This window comes from Periplaneta americana, chromosome 11 (assembly GCF_040183065.1).
Source record: "Periplaneta americana isolate PAMFEO1 chromosome 11, P.americana_PAMFEO1_priV1, whole genome shotgun sequence".
Lineage (NCBI taxonomy): Eukaryota > Metazoa > Arthropoda > Insecta > Blattodea > Blattidae > Periplaneta > Periplaneta americana.
Genome location: NC_091127.1, coordinates 57,543,923 through 57,563,980, shown reverse-complemented (window position 1 = coordinate 57,563,980; position 20,058 = coordinate 57,543,923). Strand labels below are relative to the sequence as shown.

Below are 20,058 nucleotides of genomic sequence, written 5' to 3'. Positions count from 1 at the left end.
CGTAACAAGAAAAAAAGAACCTAAGTTCATTGATACGAGACGGATCCAGCCTTCGGAAGCCAAGCCCAGCTGTCTGTCAGATTTATTATACTGTAGCTGTCAAACCCATTCCAAACTCAATCCCACTTCTTAGCGAAAATACTTCCTAATAACATAGCTTAAAGATTAGCTGATTTCAATTTATTTTCTCTTTAATTTCAATTCTCTTTACTTGATCAGTGCAGAAACTAGGAAATATTGTAACGTCTGTAATTAAGTTTTCTAAACGATATAGCAAACACTTATTTCTAAGATCTGAGTGGAAAGGCACTAAATATATAATCGTTCCTTCTAAATACCGTCTCCTACGACCATTTAAACTAAATTAAAGTAAAACACACAATACCGTTTTAGTTCACACTAAGATCAACGGTCTTGTTCGTGATTTTTGTATTCCTTAAAATAAAGTCATAACAAATTAAGAGGTATTGTTTGCATGTAAGGAAAAATGATTTTTTCAGAGAAACTAATTACAATAATAGTGCACTGAATTATTTTTTCTTATAATTTTATATGTTCTTTCTTTTTTATTCGCTTCAGACACAGAAGAATCATAACGAAAGACTACATAGTACACAGGAACGGGTCTCTATTTCTTAATAGATTAGCGGTCACTAGTTCAAAACTATTATTACTATAACTACTATTACTATTATTATTATTATTATTATTATTATTATTATTATTATTATTATGAGAGAACTTAGCCACCGGCGTAGCTCGGTCGGCTAAGGCGCTTACCTGCCGATTCCGAGTTTGGGCTCGGGCGTAGGTTCGATTCCTACTTGTGCTCATTACCTGATTGGGATTTTTTAGCGAAATTTTCCGCAACAATAATGCAAATGTCAGGTAATCTATGGCGAATCCTCAGCCATCTCACTATCACTAATCTCATCTACGTTAAATAACAAAGTAGTTGATGCGGCGTCGTTAAATAACTACTAAAAATTGAATGACCTAATGTTCATAGAAACAATAGCTTCACAATTTCCTCTTTAATGCACAGTGTGAAAAAACGCAAATCTAGCTTGACAGAATTAATAACTCCTGTGAATTCTAACGGACTGTTATGAAACTTTGTACAGACCTTATAGGTAGCCCATATTTTTGTATGCAAACTCTGATTACGTTTTTCAGTAAAGGAACTACCCCTTTATATACGTGAATTAAGGCAAAATTAATAACTTCTCTCCTATCTAACAAATTTTTATGAAACATTACTTACTTACAAATGGCTTTTATGGGCGATTCTAAAGGAAAACCTTATATAAACATATGACGTCTTAATGTCAACTCTTTTGAAGAAAACCAGTCGAAAACATGATGAACAGGAACAGTGCAGTTGATAATAAATTAAGAGATCGTTACCTGCATGTTGTGTTGAGTTGTCCCTTTGTCTGTACATAACACATTAAAAAATTCCACCGTCAACCTCGATACACTTTGCAGCTCATAGCCAGATGCGTCTTGCTAATTTGATCTCATTCGAATATTCCTTAATGTGATCACAAACATTTAAAACGCGACCAAGCAATTTACTTCCTTGTTTCCACTTTTCGCTGTAGACTTCGCTCTTTAGCCAACAATCTAATGGTGTGAGGTCGGGTGATTCCGGTGGCCAAGAAGTGACACTATCGCGACTGATCCGTAGATTTCTTTGAGATAATGAATTACTCGCCGGCTGGCATGTGTAGAAGATTCATCCTGTTCAAAGTACAAACTAGTCTCTGTTGCCGAGAAACATCCTCCAAGTATTTTGGTAACATATGCGCACATTTGTGTTAAAGTAACAAGACTTCTTTACTAAATTGAATTGAATTCTCTAACGCGTTCAATCAATGATGTCTTGTGAATTGTGTACAATAATCTGAGTAACTGATAGATATTGCAGAAACCAAGGAACATGGTGATGTTTATATCGTATGGACAATAGGTATCTTATTAAAAAAAATTATCTTTATTTCAGTTAAAATTTTCCAGTCTTACAAACTGAGAAGGTACGAACAGAGATGATGATAAATGTAAAATATGATAATAAACCAAATAATAATATGATAATGATTATGAATATAATAAACATAATAATAGTTTCTTTATTATATGTTCGGAACTTATTTTTCAATTTTTTGAATCGGACAGTTGTCTTAAGAAAGTAGAAACTCGTATTATATCTTCGAACTCATAGCATTACGGAGAGAGGACGTGTCAGTTCTTCTGGAACATTCTCTTGATTACATTTCCTGTAACAATTTTAAGCTATGTTATTTAAGAGCTTCGTGCTAAAATTAAAATAATTTTGTAATTTGATGTGTAGCAATTAAGAAATAATGAACACATTAACACAGCAACGAAGAGCATTTGTGTTTTGTTATTGCTTTACTATGCTCTTTCCTCTTTGTCACAAAGATAAATTAATATTGGTATATACACTCTGATAATCGGATTCCGTTAAACTCTGAATTACACGAATTTTGTAAGGTTTTTAATTTTAATTGTTTCGTACCTCTTATCACTGAAGACTGTGACACCCCTACCTGCTGAGCTACACGGCGGGATGATGTCGTAGGACTTGTCTCTAGTCGGTGGCCAATTTCATCTAACATCTCCTCAGTAAGAACATGCTTCACACATGTTCGTTTCTTATCCAATACTGATCAAGTTGTACGAAATTTCTTCACAAAATTGTAAATCATTGTTTTAGAAGGCTCTGGCGAATCAGGAAATAATTGACGGAAGTTTGTTACAACTGTTCTCCAAGATTCATATTTCACAAAGTTGTAAATAAACTCTCTTGTTCAAGGCTTTATTTCATAATGGACACACTACTACATCTAAATGTACGGTTTACAGCTGCACCCTCACTGTGTGAACGTGTTTCCGTAAACTAAACACGAAACGTACGCGAGCAAGAGGTCTGATCACTGCGATGGCGCATACGACTTTCCGCTGACGCCGGTCTAGCCCTGGCTGACTCGCTCTGTATATAGTAAGTCATATTGTAGAGAGATATGAGAAAATAGGGTGTAATATGTCTCTCAAAATGCACTGTTACATTGCCATTTGAATTTCTTTCCTCCTAATCTTGGAGCGGTAAGCGACGAGCATGGGGAAAGATTTAATAAAAAAAACATCTGAAATGGTAAGCTGATATAAAGGAAGATCATTATCCAGCATGCTTGCAGACTATTGTTGGTTCCTTGTAAAAGACAGTCCCGGATCTAGTTATAAACGGAATTCCGATATTTTTCTCATCATACGCATGAAATATTTTTATTGTTGTCGTATTTTAAACTATGTAACATCATTTTTGTATTCAGTATGAAGCATTTTGAATCTCTAGTGAGTTGTAATTTTATCAGTAGCAGTGGAAAATAAATAAATAAATAAATAAATAAATAAATAAATAAATAAATAAATAAATACATAAATAAATACATAAGTAAATAAATACATAAATTAATAAGTACATAAATAAATACATAAATAAATAAATAAATAAATAAGTAAATAAATAAATAATTACATAACTAAATACATAACTAAATAAATAATACATAAATAAATAGATAAATAAGTAAATAAGTAAGTAAGCAGATAAGTAAATAAATAAATAAATAAATAAATAAATAAATAAATAAATAAATAAATAAATAAATAAATAAATAAATAAATAAATAAATTTTTCATTAAAAAATTCAATTCACTTTCCCAGGAAAATGGTATATGATGGTGCAATTTAGATTTTAAATTCAGATTTAGGGCACACATATTAATAATATTCACCTATTTTTATTTCGGAGCAAAACAAAAAGTAAACATTTTTTGTTCAGTGCAATTATAAACAAAAATGACTGCAATTTAATGTGAATGACACAAGAAAAGGTGAAATTACTTAATTCTCTATTTTTTTTTGTAAAAAAGGTAAAGGTAAAGGTATCCCCGTAACATACCATGAAGGCACTTGGGGGGCATGGAGATAGAGGCCCATGCTTTCCATGACCTCGGCACCAGAATGAGATGGTGTGGTCGGCACCACGCTCTGACCGCCTTTTACCCCCGGGAAAGACCCGGTACTCAATTTTATGGGAGGCTGAGTGAACCTCGGGGCCGTTCTGAAAGTTTGGCAACGAGAAAAAATCCTGTCACCACCTGGGATCGAACCCACCTAAAAAGTGTGTTGCCATATTTAGTGTAATTTAGTGTAGGATTTTAGTAATGCCTGATTTCACTGAATTACAGCCTAATTTATTACATATTGAGACTATTTTAGGCGCTCAAAATTGGAGTTTTTGTGCCTAAAATCCCATGTCTTGTCATACCAATGTCATCATCGTGACCGTGTTACTATTATCGTGGCCCTCTCATCACCATCGTCATCTTCGTTGTTGTCATTTACGTCGTCGTCATCATCATCATCATCATCATCATCATCATCATCATAAATTAATTATCGTCCTTATCGTCGTGGCAAGAGAATTTCCGTCGCCATCGCCTAGTTCATTGTTACCTGTTCTTTCTCTTCCTGCAAGAAGCTAGGCGTTTCGTAAGTTGTGACCATACTGACAGCAGGATCAGGAGGAGGCCCAGCGCTATGAGTCCGATGGATAGGAAGATGCACACGACGGGGAAACTCAACAGAATTCCTAGATAAACGGCGTACTTGTGAGGCAGCCGTCCTCTGGAATCCACCCAAATAATTGGGAACACGATTGTAGGGACATTTCGATACAAGCTGGAATGAAAAACAATACATTGCTGAACTAACCACTTATTATTGCAATTAAAGTCCACAGCGAGACTGACTGCGAAACTAGAAGCCCAGGATCAAATCTAATTGTAAAATACCTACTTAACTGTGGTATCAATTTCAAAATGAATCCCACTCTCTGTAACTGAAAACTGACAAAGAAAACCATAATGCTGAAACATCCTTCAGTAAATATTTATCTAAGAGAATGCAAAACAAAATTCAGAGAAATGGGAAAAGGAAAAATTAAAAATGTGTGTTTAAACACTAGTACACCAGCACACAAATTAGTTTAAATTTTAGTAAAGAAATAAGTTCAGGATGATTAGAATTAAAAGTAAGTACGTAGTTTGTTTCAGTCAAACGAATGCTTACAGAAGGATTTAATTTTGATTAACTCACAACTAAAAAATAAGGAAAACGTTCACTTTCACATAGTTATTGTTTGGAGCTTAACATAAAATATTGCTGAAAGGTATACCTCAGTGTCTTCACCCACATTCATTCATTCATTCATTCATTCATTCATTCATAGTGTTCTGCCCAAGGGCAGGTCTTTCACTGCAAACCCAACCTTCTCCAGTCTTTCCTATTTTCTGCCTTTCTCTTAGTCTCCGCATATGATCCATATATCTTAATGTCTTCTATTATCTGATATCTTCTTCTACCCCGAACTCTTCTCCCGTTCATCATTCCTTCCAGAGCATCTTTCAGTAGGCAGTTTCTTCTCAGCCAGTCACCCACCAACTCCTTAACCTCTTCCTGATCAGTTTCAGCATCATTCTTTCTTCATCCACTATTTCCAACACAGATTCATTTATTATTCTGTCTGTCCACTTCACACGTTCCATTCTTCTCCATATGCATATTTCAAATGCTTCTATTCGCTTCTCTTCACTTCGTCGTAATGTTCATGTTTCTCCCTCATACAATGCCACACTCCATACAAAGCACTTCACTAGTCTCTTCCTAGTTTTTTTTTTTTTCCAGAGGCCCGCAGAAGATTCTCCTTTTTCTATTAAAAGCTTCCTTTGCCGTTGCTATCCTCCTTTTGACTTCCTGGCAGCAGCTCATGTTACTGCTTATAGCAGACCCCAAGTATTTGAAGCTGTCCACTTGCTCTACTGCCTCATTTAGAATTCGCAATTTCATATTCTGCATTTTTTTTCCTATGACCGTGCTCTTCGTCTTATGTGCATTTATCTTCATCCCATACCGCTCACAGCTGTCATTTATTCTTCTGCTGACAACGCCATGTCATCAGCAAATCATATGCACTTTATTCTTCTTCCTCCTACTATCACTCCTAAGTAGAGTCAATAAAGTTTGTAATCGAGGCTTTGGAAGCGGCAAACAAAAATATTTCTAAATTTAAACATTAGTTTTTGTACATAAATATATAACATATCATATCATATCATATCATATCATATCATATCATATCATATCATATCATATCATATCATATCATATCATATCACATCATATCATATCACCTCATATATCATAATATCATATGTCATATTTCATGTCATGTCATATCATATCATATCATATCATATCATATCATATCATATCATATCATATCATATCATATCATATCATATCATATCATATCATATCATATCATATCATATCATATATCATATCATATCATATCATATATCATATCATATCATATCATATCATATCATATCATATCATATCATATCATATCATAGTTACTGATTACTCTAAAAATTATATTACATAGAATTATTGCAGTCAATAAAATATTTACACAGCAGGTTTCATAAAGTCTTGTTTTGATTCATTTTTGGCTATCGGTTGCTGGCTTGCTTTTTGGTTTCTTACGTAGCTCTTACATTTCTCATGTGTATTATAGCCCTGCCTGCCGCATCTGTGACTTGTTTCACACATCTCTCTACTGCACCACCAACAGGAATTAAAATTTTCGGTTGATTAGCCACTGTATATGGATCCCAATATAATAATTGTTTTAATTAGTAATACAAGTCCTACTGCTAATGGATTATTTATTTGTGTCTGGCAAGCCAAGGCCATTGTGGAACGTGTATGGGCTTATACACCCCCTCAGACCAGTCTATAAACTCCAACAGTGAAGAAGCACTAGGGTTGAAAGAACACTTGTACTTAAAAAAAATGTAAGTAATCACTTTATACACTGCTATTCATTTTACGCACTGCCGAAGAAAATGTAATATTCAATGTACAAACTTCATTCAGTAAGAAATTACTACATTACCTCGAATTACTTAAATATTATGAGTAACACAAATAAGTAACAAACTTAACATTCATATCTAGATTTTAGCCCTTACATATAACCACAGTCTAGTATATACAGTCACGAAGCTCAATATGTAATAAATATGCATCCATAGACAGTTGCTAACCACTAGGATCGCTACTATCGTCTTATTACATACAATGCGAAATAATACCTGCACAGTGTACTGTTTCTAGCAACCTTATCAACTCAAGCTTCGTGACTGTATATATACTAGACTGTGATATAACATTCATTGCAACAAGTAGCAGCATTCAACATTTTTCTAATCGCTTTGTTGGTTACAGACGGCCATGAAATCGTGATCATGAATAAAACAGGCTGTCATTCCATGGATACTTATTTCTTAAGGGTTCTGAATTTAAACGGCCATGAATCGTGATCTTATAACCTCTCCAACTTGAAATATTTGTTTAATGTAAATTTATATTATCACAGAAAAAACAATGTATGAAACACATTCGAAAAGTTATCTTTCTGGCCTCGTGTGTTTGTGAAAAAGGAGACCTTCACGAAATTGTCTCATAAATATTATATTCCTCTAATTGACTCCAGACACAAACGGTTTCTCCTTTTGGTCCATTGAGAATTGAGGGAAGAGAGTAAAGCAGGACATTTTCTGACTTTCTAAACTACCTGGCCGGATTCAGGATACATACGTAAAAAGCAGTACATGTCTGACGAAGTCTGGATGTCTGGTAGGCCCCTAACCCTTTCCGCCGCACTATAGCCCTGAGGTTCACTCAGCCTCTTGCGGAAATAATAGTAATGATTATTTCCTTAGGGGTGAAGCGGCAAGTATGTAAGACTGACATCCCTACTGCTACTAATAGGCCTACCGATTGTTCACGAAAATGGTGGCCCTAACTTCCCGCTATCCTGTGGGCCTTCATGGCTTGTAATATTGATAACTTCACTTTTACTTCTCGATTATGTTAATCAGCGTATTTTCGCATAGTTAACTATAGCAGCTTAGTAAAATCTTGAATATTTGCCAACATTAATATACTTGCATTTTCATGTCAAAAATACGCTAGTACCAATAATTTAAATCTACTAATACTACTTACGAAACTCTTGGATTCCTATGCAGTAACATGTTAATTTGCAATCTTACAGTGATTTCTAGTGGAATCCCTGTTCTCTGAAAATATACAAGCACATAAACATTACCACAATCATACTCATAATCATAGTAAATCATTATTTTCATCAAGACATCATTATCAACAATAATATTACTTCTACCACTATCACCAGCATCTATTTCAAGATTGGACCTATCACCTTCATGATTTTCAGTTTTTACTTTATCATCATGTAAGCTTTAATAAGACAGCATTGTGATGCTTCAAAAAAGGCGCTTTCGAGATTTTCACAGAAATATACGTTTCCAGCATTGCTTATATCGAAAAAGTGGTTTTAGGTGTGCCATCTGTCCGTCCATATATGTAGGTACAGCGATTTCTCTTAAACTACTGGGGATAAATTTGGTTCGTATGTAATAAGTAAAGTCGAACTATCCAGGAAGTATACTAGTGGAATATAATAATTTAGGTAAAATTATAGAAATATTTAGGTAAATTCCTAGGAGACGGGCATCTGGTTGGATCTTGTAACTATTGCCAAATTTATCTTTAGAGTTTATTTTTGTTAGTGAGTCTTATGTTAGTTCTAGGTTTTCATATAAGGTACGTCAGGATTTTTGTTCATTTTGAATGGATAATACCGTTATCATTTATTGCAGTTGGTTTGATATGTGCTGTCGAACATTTTCACTGATGGCTGAAGTGGTTGAAACTTTGTCGTTTTATGATATTTGTAAAATATGTGTAAATATAAAAAAGCATTAAGTTTTATGTCGATTTCAGTTCAATTTCTTCGCTGGAGAATAAGAATTATGTCGATTGTGGAGGAGAAAACTCTGTTTCTGTGATTTCAAGAAATGATTTGCTAAATTTTCCTTATAGGTTAAGGTGTCGTAAGTGTTCGAAGGGGACTTCATTTTGTATAAATGCATGGTTTAATCACAGTGTAGTATATACAGTCACGAATCTTGAGTTGTGAGGGTACTAGGAACAATAGACTGTGCAGGTACTATTTCGCATTGTCTGTAATGATGCGATAGTAGCGATCCTAGTGGTTAGGAACTATCTATGGATGCATATTTACTACGTATTGAGCTTCGTGACTGTGGTTTAATTATGCGAAGCTGACTGTACGCCAGAGTATTGGTTCTTTAACTTTAGAAGCGGCTGCTTCGGAAATCGGTACTAATATCAACTCTGTGATGGATTATTATGGTTTTCATCTGGTTAGTTGAGCAATTACAATGTTTCGTATTGTGTTTTACTGATTTTTGGGAGTAAAAAAATCAGTATGAAATATGAAAAGCCTGAAATCCTATAAGGGCAATGGCCTCCTACAGAAGGGTGGGGTGAGTTGAAGGTCTACTACACTTGGAGATTCAGTCCAAGAGAGCTTACACTATACACTTAGGGCCATATTCATAGACATTCTTAGCGCAGGCTTCCGGTGGATGATCAGCGAACTAACGTTTTTCGTATTCATAAACCAGTGTTAGCGATATGAAATGATATGAATCCTGTACAAGTAATCAATCGATAGCCGGGCTAGTTTAGCACGTTCGTAGCGCGGGCTAGCGAAATGTCTATGAATAGCACCCTTATAAACTAAACACATAAAAAAACTATAAAAACCAAACACGAAAAACTATACAGACTAAACACACAAATTATACAAACTAAACATACACAAAAAACTATACAAATTGAACATATAAATTATACAGTCTAAACACACACACAAACTATATGAACTGAAAACATAAATTATACAGTCTAAACACACAAAAAACTATGCAAACTAAAAATACAAAAAACTATACTAACTAAACACACAAATTGTGCCAACTAAACACACAAACTATCCTAACTAAAACACAAACAAACTATCCGGACTAAACACACAAAAAGTATACAATTAAACACATAAATTATACCAAATAAATACATAAATTATACCAACTAAACATGGACACAAACTATCCAAACTAGCACATACAAAAAGAACTATATAAACAATACACAACTATACACAGTTTACATAGTGTTCGTAATTTCCACATAAATGCTGACATATAGTAACCCTAAATTATGTAAAATTAAATTTGTAAAAAAAAAAAAAAATGCAAACCCTTTGTGCCTCTTACGTAATGGTACTTAGTTTCAAGAATATAAACGAAGAAAGAAGTTGTCCAATCGTTAGCTAACAAATGAAGCGTTCGGCTGAATAACGGTCTATGTTACAATCTGCTAACTGTGCAGAAGGAACAAAAATGTTACATCGTAATTCCGCTCATAAATTTACTATCGGACGGACAACATAGACCGTTATTCCATCAATATGTTTTGTACACTAAGCGAAGAATATGATTATATGTTATTGAAAGCCATATTACACATCATAGAAGTTTGTAACATTTTTAACTCCACAGAAATGCTACTGGGAAATACAGGCAACAAACAGTTTTATACAATCAAAAAGCCACCGGCGTGGCTCAGTCGGTTAAGGCGCTTGCCTGCCGGTCTGAAGTTGCGTTCGGGAGCGGGTTCGATCCCCGCTTGGGCTGATTACCTGGTTGGGTTTTTTCCGAGGTTTTCCTCAACCGTAATGTGAATACAAGGTAATCTCTGGCGAATCCTCGGCCTCATCTCGCCAAATATCATCTCGCTATCACCAATCTCATCGACGCTAAATAACCTAGTAGTTGATACAGCGTCGTTAAAGAACCAACTAAAATAAAAAAAATATATACAATCAGAATATTTATAAATTACACAAAATCAATAAAAAGATCAAATTATGAAAAAAATGATGACATTTATTTTTAAATGAATATGTTAATATGAATTAACGCCATGTAATTTATTACAGTTACATTCAATGTTATATTACGAATAAACATACAATATTGATCAAATAATAACACTACGCTTCAAATCTATGTGCCCATGAATTACATACAAATGCTTAAGCGACATCTACCGGACTTCAGTTATTGCTTCATTAGTCCTTAACTCTGTAATCCGAGCGAGAAAACGACGCCGGTTAGTATCTAGATATAACTCCACCAAAGATGGCACTGCTGTATACATCAATGACTATGTCGACGTAACAAATTAATATTTACATGTTTTTCAGTCACATTAAATTTGTAACGAAATTTGTGTGATCTCGACATATTTCCTAAAATGTTTGAGATAACATCTTCACGCATCGACATGTCTGCACTGTATATTACGTAGATATTATATCATTTTTGGCAAACATGTTACTATACAGGTACACGTGTCCGATAACGTTAACATACAGCAATTCAAGTTGATTTTTAACTTGGAACATTTAAGTGCGCACCTATTCGGGAAAAATGTTCGTTACTATTTCAATAATATTCTACGCAGCGATTCTCAATCTTTGGTCCGCGAGTGATACGAAAGGAGCCCGTGAAAACAAGGTATATTTTCAAATGATATTTTAATTTAACTTAATTTTGTCACGTTCTCTGATTTTTCTCAACTTATTGGAATATTTCTTAAAGTGTTAGACATTTTTAGACACAGAGTTTAATGGGAATGAAATCGGCTAAGGGACTTTTTATGGTTTACAAATCTTGTCTACGTATCTGATAGGCCCTCATTTTTTGTTTAAATTCTCTAAATTCAATTTTCAAAGACCATTTTTAACATTGTTCAGGATAAGACTGAACCAACGATAAACAAATGAGACTTGTTGTCTCGCTGAGTCATCAATCGAGATTTTGATTAATTTCCCACTCTAAGTGACTTTCTAGCAACAATTTATGATGAACGCTTGTCTAATATCGTTGGAAATATAAATAACATCTTGATTCCTGAGATTAAAATTAAAGGAATATTTTACTTACTGCAACTGGAGAAATAATTGGATGAAAACCCTTCTTAGGACAAAGAACTCTTTGTACGTCAATGAAGAAGAGAAGTTGTTAGAATTATTTTTTGAATCGACCTTAAAAATCGTTTTTCCTACAATGGCACTATTACTATTTCGACCATGTTTTTCGAGATGCAACACGATAATTCAAATATAATTTGCATGAATATACTTGTGTCCAGTGTTTATTTTCTGCTTTGGTCTTCTTGAAGAACAAAATATATAGTAGTGAGTTAAATGTTGAGCTAAACTTGCGATTTTAGAGTATCTGCAACTGAACCAGAGTTTTTAGGGTGAAAGGATAGTGAAATATCGCAAAACGTTTAATTAAAAAAATGCCTCAAATTGTTCTTTGATATGTTCTACACATATTATTTTATTGGCCATCTTGCACTATTGGAGGTCACTAGGCCATTTGTGTAGCCATTTTTAATTGGTCTGCGCGCTGGAATTTTCAATGACACGTTGTTTGTTGAATTTCTCGCAAGTTTAATTTTCTGACACGGTACTACAAAAATGGATATAACTCAGGAAACACTAAAGAGAAGTTCAAGAAATTTTGAACACATCTTTAGAAGACTATAAGTTAACTTTTGTCTAGATTATAATTTTGATATTAATTATATATGTGAAAATAATATCCAATATGCAAATCACTGACCGTAAAATAATAATTAATCACAAACTTTTAGGCTATTATTGTACCCAAGTTAAATATTAGAAATATAATCTAAACAATTTCTACATTGTTTTTTTGTAAGTAAAATAGTGAAAGAAAATTGTGAATATCTTAAAAGCTGACTGAGATATAAATATCTATTTTACTAAATTTGGGCTCTCCTTTAATTTTCAAACACTTTTGGAAATGTATTTAATATTTAACTTACTTAACTGGGACGTCCAAAAATTTTTAAAGTACTAAACTATTAAAAAAGAAATTAGAAATTTCACCATCCTCTCCTCTTAACACTAATAACTGCAAGGAAATATCAACCATCCCGTTAGATTACCCAATGATAAGTTTAAAATACTAATCTCGTATTTTTTCAGACAAACTTAAGAGAGCGTAAAATAGTTATATTTGTTTTTATGTAGGTTTGTTTTATATTTTAAGAGCTAAAACTATCGTTACTAATTTATTACAGATGTTTAATTCACTACTTTATGCGTATAACAAGTTTGTATGTTTAGTCAGCAGTTCGAAGACAGATTGGGATCTCATAAGTGACACCACTATGTCACCACTCATGAGGTAACTAAGCCAGGAAATAATGGATTAGGGTTTATTTACTTACACATAGTTTTTAAAGAACCCTAAGTTTTATTGCGCCCGCCAAAGATTCCTATCCTGAACAAGATTAATTCAGTCCCTACCATCATATCCCACCTTCCTCAAATCAATTTAATATTATCCTTCCATCTACGTCTCGGCCTCCCCAAAGACCTTTTTCCTTCAGATCTTCCAACTAACATAGCCTACACTCCTGGATTCGCCCATACGTGCTACAAAACTCGCGCATCTAAAACGTCTGGATTTGATGTTCCTAGTTAATGAAGAATACAATGCTTGCAGTTCTGCGTTGTGTAACTCTGCGACTTCATCCCTCTTAGCACCAAATATTTTCCTAAGCACTTCATTCTCAAACGTCCTTAACCTCTCAAAGTGAGAGTCCAAGTTTCACAACCATACAGAACAGCCGGTAACATAACTGTTTTATAAATTCTAAATTTCAGCTTTTTTGAAAGCAGCCTTGATGACAAAAGCTTCTTAACCGAATAATAGCACGCATTTCCCAAATTTAGTCTGCGTTTAATTTCCTCTCATTGTCATTTATATTTGTTACTGTTGCGCCAGGATATTTGAATTTTCCCGCCTTTTCAAAGGATAAATTTCCAATTTTTGTATTTCCATTTTATACTATGTTCTGGTCACGAGACATATTAATATAGCCACTTTGTTTTTTCGGGATTTACTTCCAAACCTATTCCATTACTTGCTTCAAATAAAATTTCCGTGCTTTCCCTAACAGTTTGTGAATTTTCTCCTAGCATATTCACGTTATTCGCAATAACAAGCAGCTGATGTAACCCGTTGAATTTCAAATCCTCTCTGATTTCCTGGATTTTCCTAATGACATATTCTAGAACAAAGTTAAAAACTAAAGGTGATAGTGCATCTCCTTGCTTTAGCCCGCAGTGAATTGGAAAAGCATAAAACAGAAGCTGGTATATACGGATTCTGTTGTACGTTTCACTGACAGTGAGACACATTTTAATTAATCGAAGTAGTTTTTTGGAAACACCAAATTCAATAAGAATATTGTATAAAACGTCTCTCTTAACCGAGTCATATGCCTTTTTAAATATATGAAATATACTGTGTCTTGTATTTCCGTTTTTTCTCCAATATCTGTCGAATACAAATAATCTGATCCATAGTCGATTTATTACGCCTAAAACCACATTGATGATCCCTAATAATTTCATCTACATATGGAATTAATTTTCTCAAAAGAATATTGGACAAAATTTTGTACGACGTCAACAATAGTAATATGCGTTACAAGAGCGGTATGTTGAAGTTTTCATGTTCGAGGAAAAGTTTGAAAAAGCGAAACATAGTTGAGCTTTTTTAATTTCCGAGAATTGAAAGAAAACATACCGCTCGTGTATCGTACATTATTTTGTGCGAAGATCGTTTATTACATATCTGAAAGAGGAATTTCTAATTAGTTGCAATGAAATCTCCATCTTGGTTTCTGTTAAATGACGGCAATTTTGGAAAACAAAAATATCTATCTTCAACATTGCTTTCTGTGTTTACTATACTCCAGCAGGCCGTGATATACGTCTGTTTCCCCCCCCCCCCAGTCTATAAATGCGAACTTAAAACAAACGGCTTCCTTAATGTTACATGCATCACGAATGCAGTAACTTTAGTGGAGTTGTAGAATTTACTTAATTTTTGCAAATATATAAAAACAATAATTAACAGTGCAATTTAGGTGAAATTGCAGTGGTAAGTTTCCAATTTATAATTATTACTATATTGAACGTCTCTAAAAATCATATGTTAAAAGCCTAAAGCAGTAAAATGAATATGTCACTTAAGCGGTAAGAAGAGGGAAATTGTTATGTGTGTTAGGTTGGGAATACTGAATGTGGAATTTTAGACTTACCGCGGATTGGTTTTGTGCGGAAACCAAGCAAATACGCACGATCTCGCACAAAAGTAATAGGCCTATTCCTCGAAAGTTGCTACAGTTAGACTTTTCCCCTTTTTAAAGATAGATACAATTATGGACTCCTTCCATTGTTCTGACACAATTTCCTTTTACAAAATAGCATGTACAAGAGTATAAATTTCACTAGATAATGCGTTTCCACCCTTTTGTATGAATTCTGTTGGAATTTGATCGATATAGGCCTAAATTATGCACATTATTTTATGGGGACTGCCAAAATAAAGTTTGAACTTTGTGGGTTCGTTTTTCTATATCTACAACATAGGACGCTTGATTACCCACCGGTTCCAAGGTTATGTGCATGCCATGAAGATCAAGATTTGGATGTAGTCCCTTGACTTGCTGTAAAAGATAAGGGTCTCCGTGTAGGAAGTGTGGGAAGGATAAAAAGACTGGACCATCGTAGACGCATTTAGAGATGTTCTGGATCCCGGGAAGCGGACACTTATCTTCACAGTAGCACCAATTATCAGTGTCCGTGTGGCCATTGTCGAACATGGTGTGGATCGCATTGTAACGGAAGCAGGGAATCCCATGCACCTCGGTGTCCTCCGCATAGCTGTACTTCAACGTCCTGTAACCAGACGTGATAAAATTATTTATTACAGAAGTTTATTTCCAGTAGTAACATTACGAAACCTAATTTTTATACCAGTATTTTGTACTATGAAAATCTTTATTTATTTGGTTTGATTTAGCATACTATAAGTTAGGTACCTGTATATTCACCGCACATTCAATATTGGTTAATTATACACCAATTGCTCTGCAGTTTCCTAATTACGAGAGACAATCAATAAGTTTCCGGACTGCCCTGGATATAGGCGATACACAGAACATAGGAAACGGAGAAGTTATCTAGAACCAGGGAAACGTCTGGATCTATATAGTAGTACAGACGTGGACAAATTATTAGCAAAATTGGAGAGTTTTATTATATATTTTTACAAACTATGATTCTTCAATTTAGACTACAGTTGACATCTTTGGGTATTTCCAAATTATTAGAAAAATCGAAGATCTTTATTTTATATTTTCACAAAATTTCACTCTTCAATTTAGAATATAATTGTTATTTTCGCATATTTACAAATTATTAGCAAAAGTGAAGATTTTTTTATATATATTCTTTACAAAATTCGACTCTTCAATTTGGACTACAGGTGACATTTTGGATATTTCCAAATTATTAGCAAAACTGAAGATTTTTATTATACATTTTTACAAAATTTTACTCTTCACTTTAGACTGCAGTTGACACTTTTGCACAATATTGACAAATTATTAGCAAAATTGAAGATTTTATTATATATATATATATATATATATATATATATATATTCTTTTAATTTAACTCTTCAATTTAGAATAGCCTACATTGAAAATTTTGCATATTTCTATCTACTGTAATGATAGAAATGTGCAAAATTGTCAACTGTATTCTAAATTGAAAAGTCAAATTTTGTAAATAGAATTACTCATAAAAATCGTCAATTTTGTTAATAATTTGTCCACGTCTGTATGCATCACTTGAAAGGAAGAGAAGAAGACTAGCTATAAGGCGTATATGGAGCGACTCCAGGAAAAATCACATTAGGTCCTTGACATGTTTACACTAAATGAGAAGCCAGTTCTTAAAGACAATTTGACGTTGTTTGATAGATTGAACCAACTGGCATGGAAGCAATGATCTTCAGTGGTACGCACATAAATACAAATGCAGTTCGGAAATATATTGATTGTACCTTATATATTAGTTCGTAGGTACCATAAGTGATGTCCTTTTTAGAAGTTTTGTGTATCTTTTAAGACTTTATTAACGATTTTCTTTAGTTGGGCAATGCAATATACAGGACACTATAGTCATTACCAGGGAGCGAATTTTGATGACATGTGTGTCTTTTTTTTTTACATCCTTTGCAGCGCCCATAAGTTTATAAATCTTGGTTACGTGCTGCTGGTTACAGAAATGTAGAGTTTTTTTTATAGTGGGTCATTTTTTAGCATTTTTCACTGTTTTAATCCTTGAGGTCATTTTATGTTTTAAGGCCATTTTTGGTCAATTTTTAAATTTTAAGGTGATTTTTTTAGTCATTTAATTTCAAGACTTCAATGACGAACTAAGATTTCCCAATTTAGGAAAACTCTCAAAATTAGTAACGCTAGAGATGAACAACAATCGAGAAAGCAAGACTAACAGCGCCCGCAAAGCCGAAAACCCGCACGACATTGTTGTATACGTCGCGTCGTTGACGTAAAGACTGCTTGTGAGTGTTTCGAGACGCCGATATTGACACTCCCGAAGTCTCGAACGTCAAGCAGCCTTGAATCGCCACAGTTGTTTATACCTGACTGAACTTTTATCTACTTTGGCAACTGTTATATATGTATAATCAATCAAGTAGCCTATTTGAAACATCATCTCTACCTTTCAGTGTATGATAATCCTTTTCCCAGTCTTTATTTAATTACTAGGCCCTTATTAAAAGGCTAGGAATTTTTGTTCATATGTTTGAGATCAAGTGTGCAGTCTCAAGTAAAAAGATATTAACGTTATGTTTCATGTTTCTTAGAAATGCAAATTTATTTGAGAATTGTTTTTTTATATTTATATAACCATAGGTAATATCATAATATAATAGAACCAGAACATTTTGATAACTAAGATAATATTTTGTTTTATCGTTTTTAAATATTTATAATGTTATTTATTTCAATAACGTATGTTATTCAAAGTTACGAAATTTTTCCACGCCGACCAAATGCTATTTCGAGAATGATGAGCGAGACTCGAAGCTCACGAGAATGACGAGACGAGATGAGACGAGACAAATGTAACGAACACAGCGAGCGAGAGCGGCAGTTAGTTTTGTTAATCTTTAGTACCAACACTATCTCATTTGAATACGGAATCTGAAAGGATCTTCTCGATAGTAAGTGATGACAAATGGAAAAAAGGAGAGAATAGGAGATGAAGCTTGAGTTGTTATACGCTTTGCCTTCCAAACAAAAATCCAGAATACAAAACTTTGTGCACAATCATTAAAGTACTCTCAGGAGAAAGCTTTAAAACAGCGCAGATAGAGAAAAATTAACACCTAGTGGTCTGCCAGTTTTCAAGTAGCCTATGCTCCTGAGGTCAGCGCGGACGTGGAAAAAAGCTTATCAATGTGTGACAACGTCCTCGTCGACAACCGCCGCGCCGATCGTTCACATTCCAGAATCTTCGAATTTACACTGTCGTCTATTGCAATGGATAGAAGAGCTTTTAATTTGAGACAGGATTTTTACTACTTATGTATAGGATTGTTTCTCTTTATATCTTTTTTTTCTTCAGAATTTTAGGACATTTGCTGACATTTTTGGCTTAATATATAGGTTATTTTAGTGTTTTTCTTTAGGTAATCAAAATCCGCGCCCTGGTCATTACTGTTAGCAGAAGAAGAGATGATACTGGAGCTAAATAACAGCTGTGAGCAGTATGGGATGAAGATAAATGCAAACAAGACGAAGATCATGGTCATAGGAAGAAAATTGAACAAGGTAAACTTGCGAAATCTAAATGAAGCAGTAGAGCAAGAGGACAGCTCCAAATACTTGGGGTATACTATAAACAATAACATGAGCTCCTGCCAGAAAGTCAAAGGGAGTACAGCAATGGCAAAGGAAGCTTTTAATAGAAAAAGGAGCATCTTTATCTCTGGAAAAAGAACTAAAGAAGAGACCAGTGAAGTGCTTTGTGCGCAGTGTACCAATGCATGAGGTAGAAGCATGGACATTACGATGAAGTGAAGAGAAACGAATAGAATCAGTTGAAATGAGGATATGGAGAAGAATGGAACGTGGGCAGACAGAATAAAAAATGAAGCTGTGTAGGAAAGAGTGGGTGAAGAAAGAACGACGCTGAAACTGATTAGGAAGGGAAAAAGGAATTGGTTGAGTCACTGGCTGAGGAGAAACTGTCTACTGAAGGAGCACTGGAAGAAATGGTAAATAGGAAAAGAGTTCGTGGCAGAAGAAGGTATAGAATAATAGACGACATTAAGATATATGGATCATATGCAGAGACTAAGAGGAAGGCAGAAAATAAGAAAGATTGGAGAATGGTGGGTTTGCAGTGAAAGGCCTGCCCTTTAACACTATGAATGAATGAATGCTCATTACACTATACTGTGAGCATTTGAGAGTCGTCAATTATTATTACTAGGCTACTGGTAACAAGATTATAAATCTGCTTGAAAAGTGTGTGAAGTCGAGAATGGAGGTCGTTAGATTTTCAATAATGGAGGAGAAAATTAAAATTTATAACACGAAGAGTTTTGGAAGAAAATCCACAACAAAATTACACGTAGGTTGTCAGAAGAACTTTGTGCTTCAACGGTACAACACATCGTCAAATTACTACGCTTGAAAATTCATACGGAATTTTTAAATCTGTCCCCCATAAATTGACACCTGGATTGGCTCAACGCAGAGTGAATATCTGTTATCAGTTTATCGTTAGTGCCATGGATGATAGATTTATTAGGAGAACTGTCAAATGCGATGAAAATCGGTATATTGGTGCAACCCTGACATCTCAAATCCGTCGCTCGATCCTCATCAGCCTGCCAAAGTCGCCGTTAAACAGAATAGGTTCGGTCTCAAAATAACGATTTGTGTCTGGTAGAATTTTGAAGGTGTGATTGCGTGGGAGTTTTTTTTTCCAAACGTTTGAGAGTTAT

The 20,058-nt window shown here is 34.2% G+C and overlaps 1 protein-coding gene across 2 annotated transcripts in view; it reads right to left on the bottom strand.

Annotated features, from left to right (window-relative positions):
- Positions 1 to 1,982: 1,982 nt before the first annotated feature.
- LOC138709035 (protein peste-like) overlaps positions 1,983 to 20,058 on the bottom strand; it is a 40,797-nt gene continuing 22,721 nt past the window's right edge. Inside the window, exons 6-9 of one of the 2 annotated variants that reach the window (XM_069839513.1) lie at positions 15,617 to 15,908; positions 8,168 to 8,241; positions 4,547 to 4,771; positions 1,983 to 2,279 (exon numbers count right to left, since the gene is read on the bottom strand). In XM_069839513.1, the coding sequence (XP_069695614.1) occupies positions 2,219 to 2,279; positions 4,547 to 4,771; positions 8,168 to 8,241; positions 15,617 to 15,908 (652 nt within the window). In that variant the 3' untranslated portion in view covers positions 1,983 to 2,218. The remainder of the gene's footprint in view (positions 2,280 to 4,546; positions 4,772 to 8,167; positions 8,242 to 15,616; positions 15,909 to 20,058) is intronic. The other variant, XM_069839514.1, reaches the window with a different exon arrangement.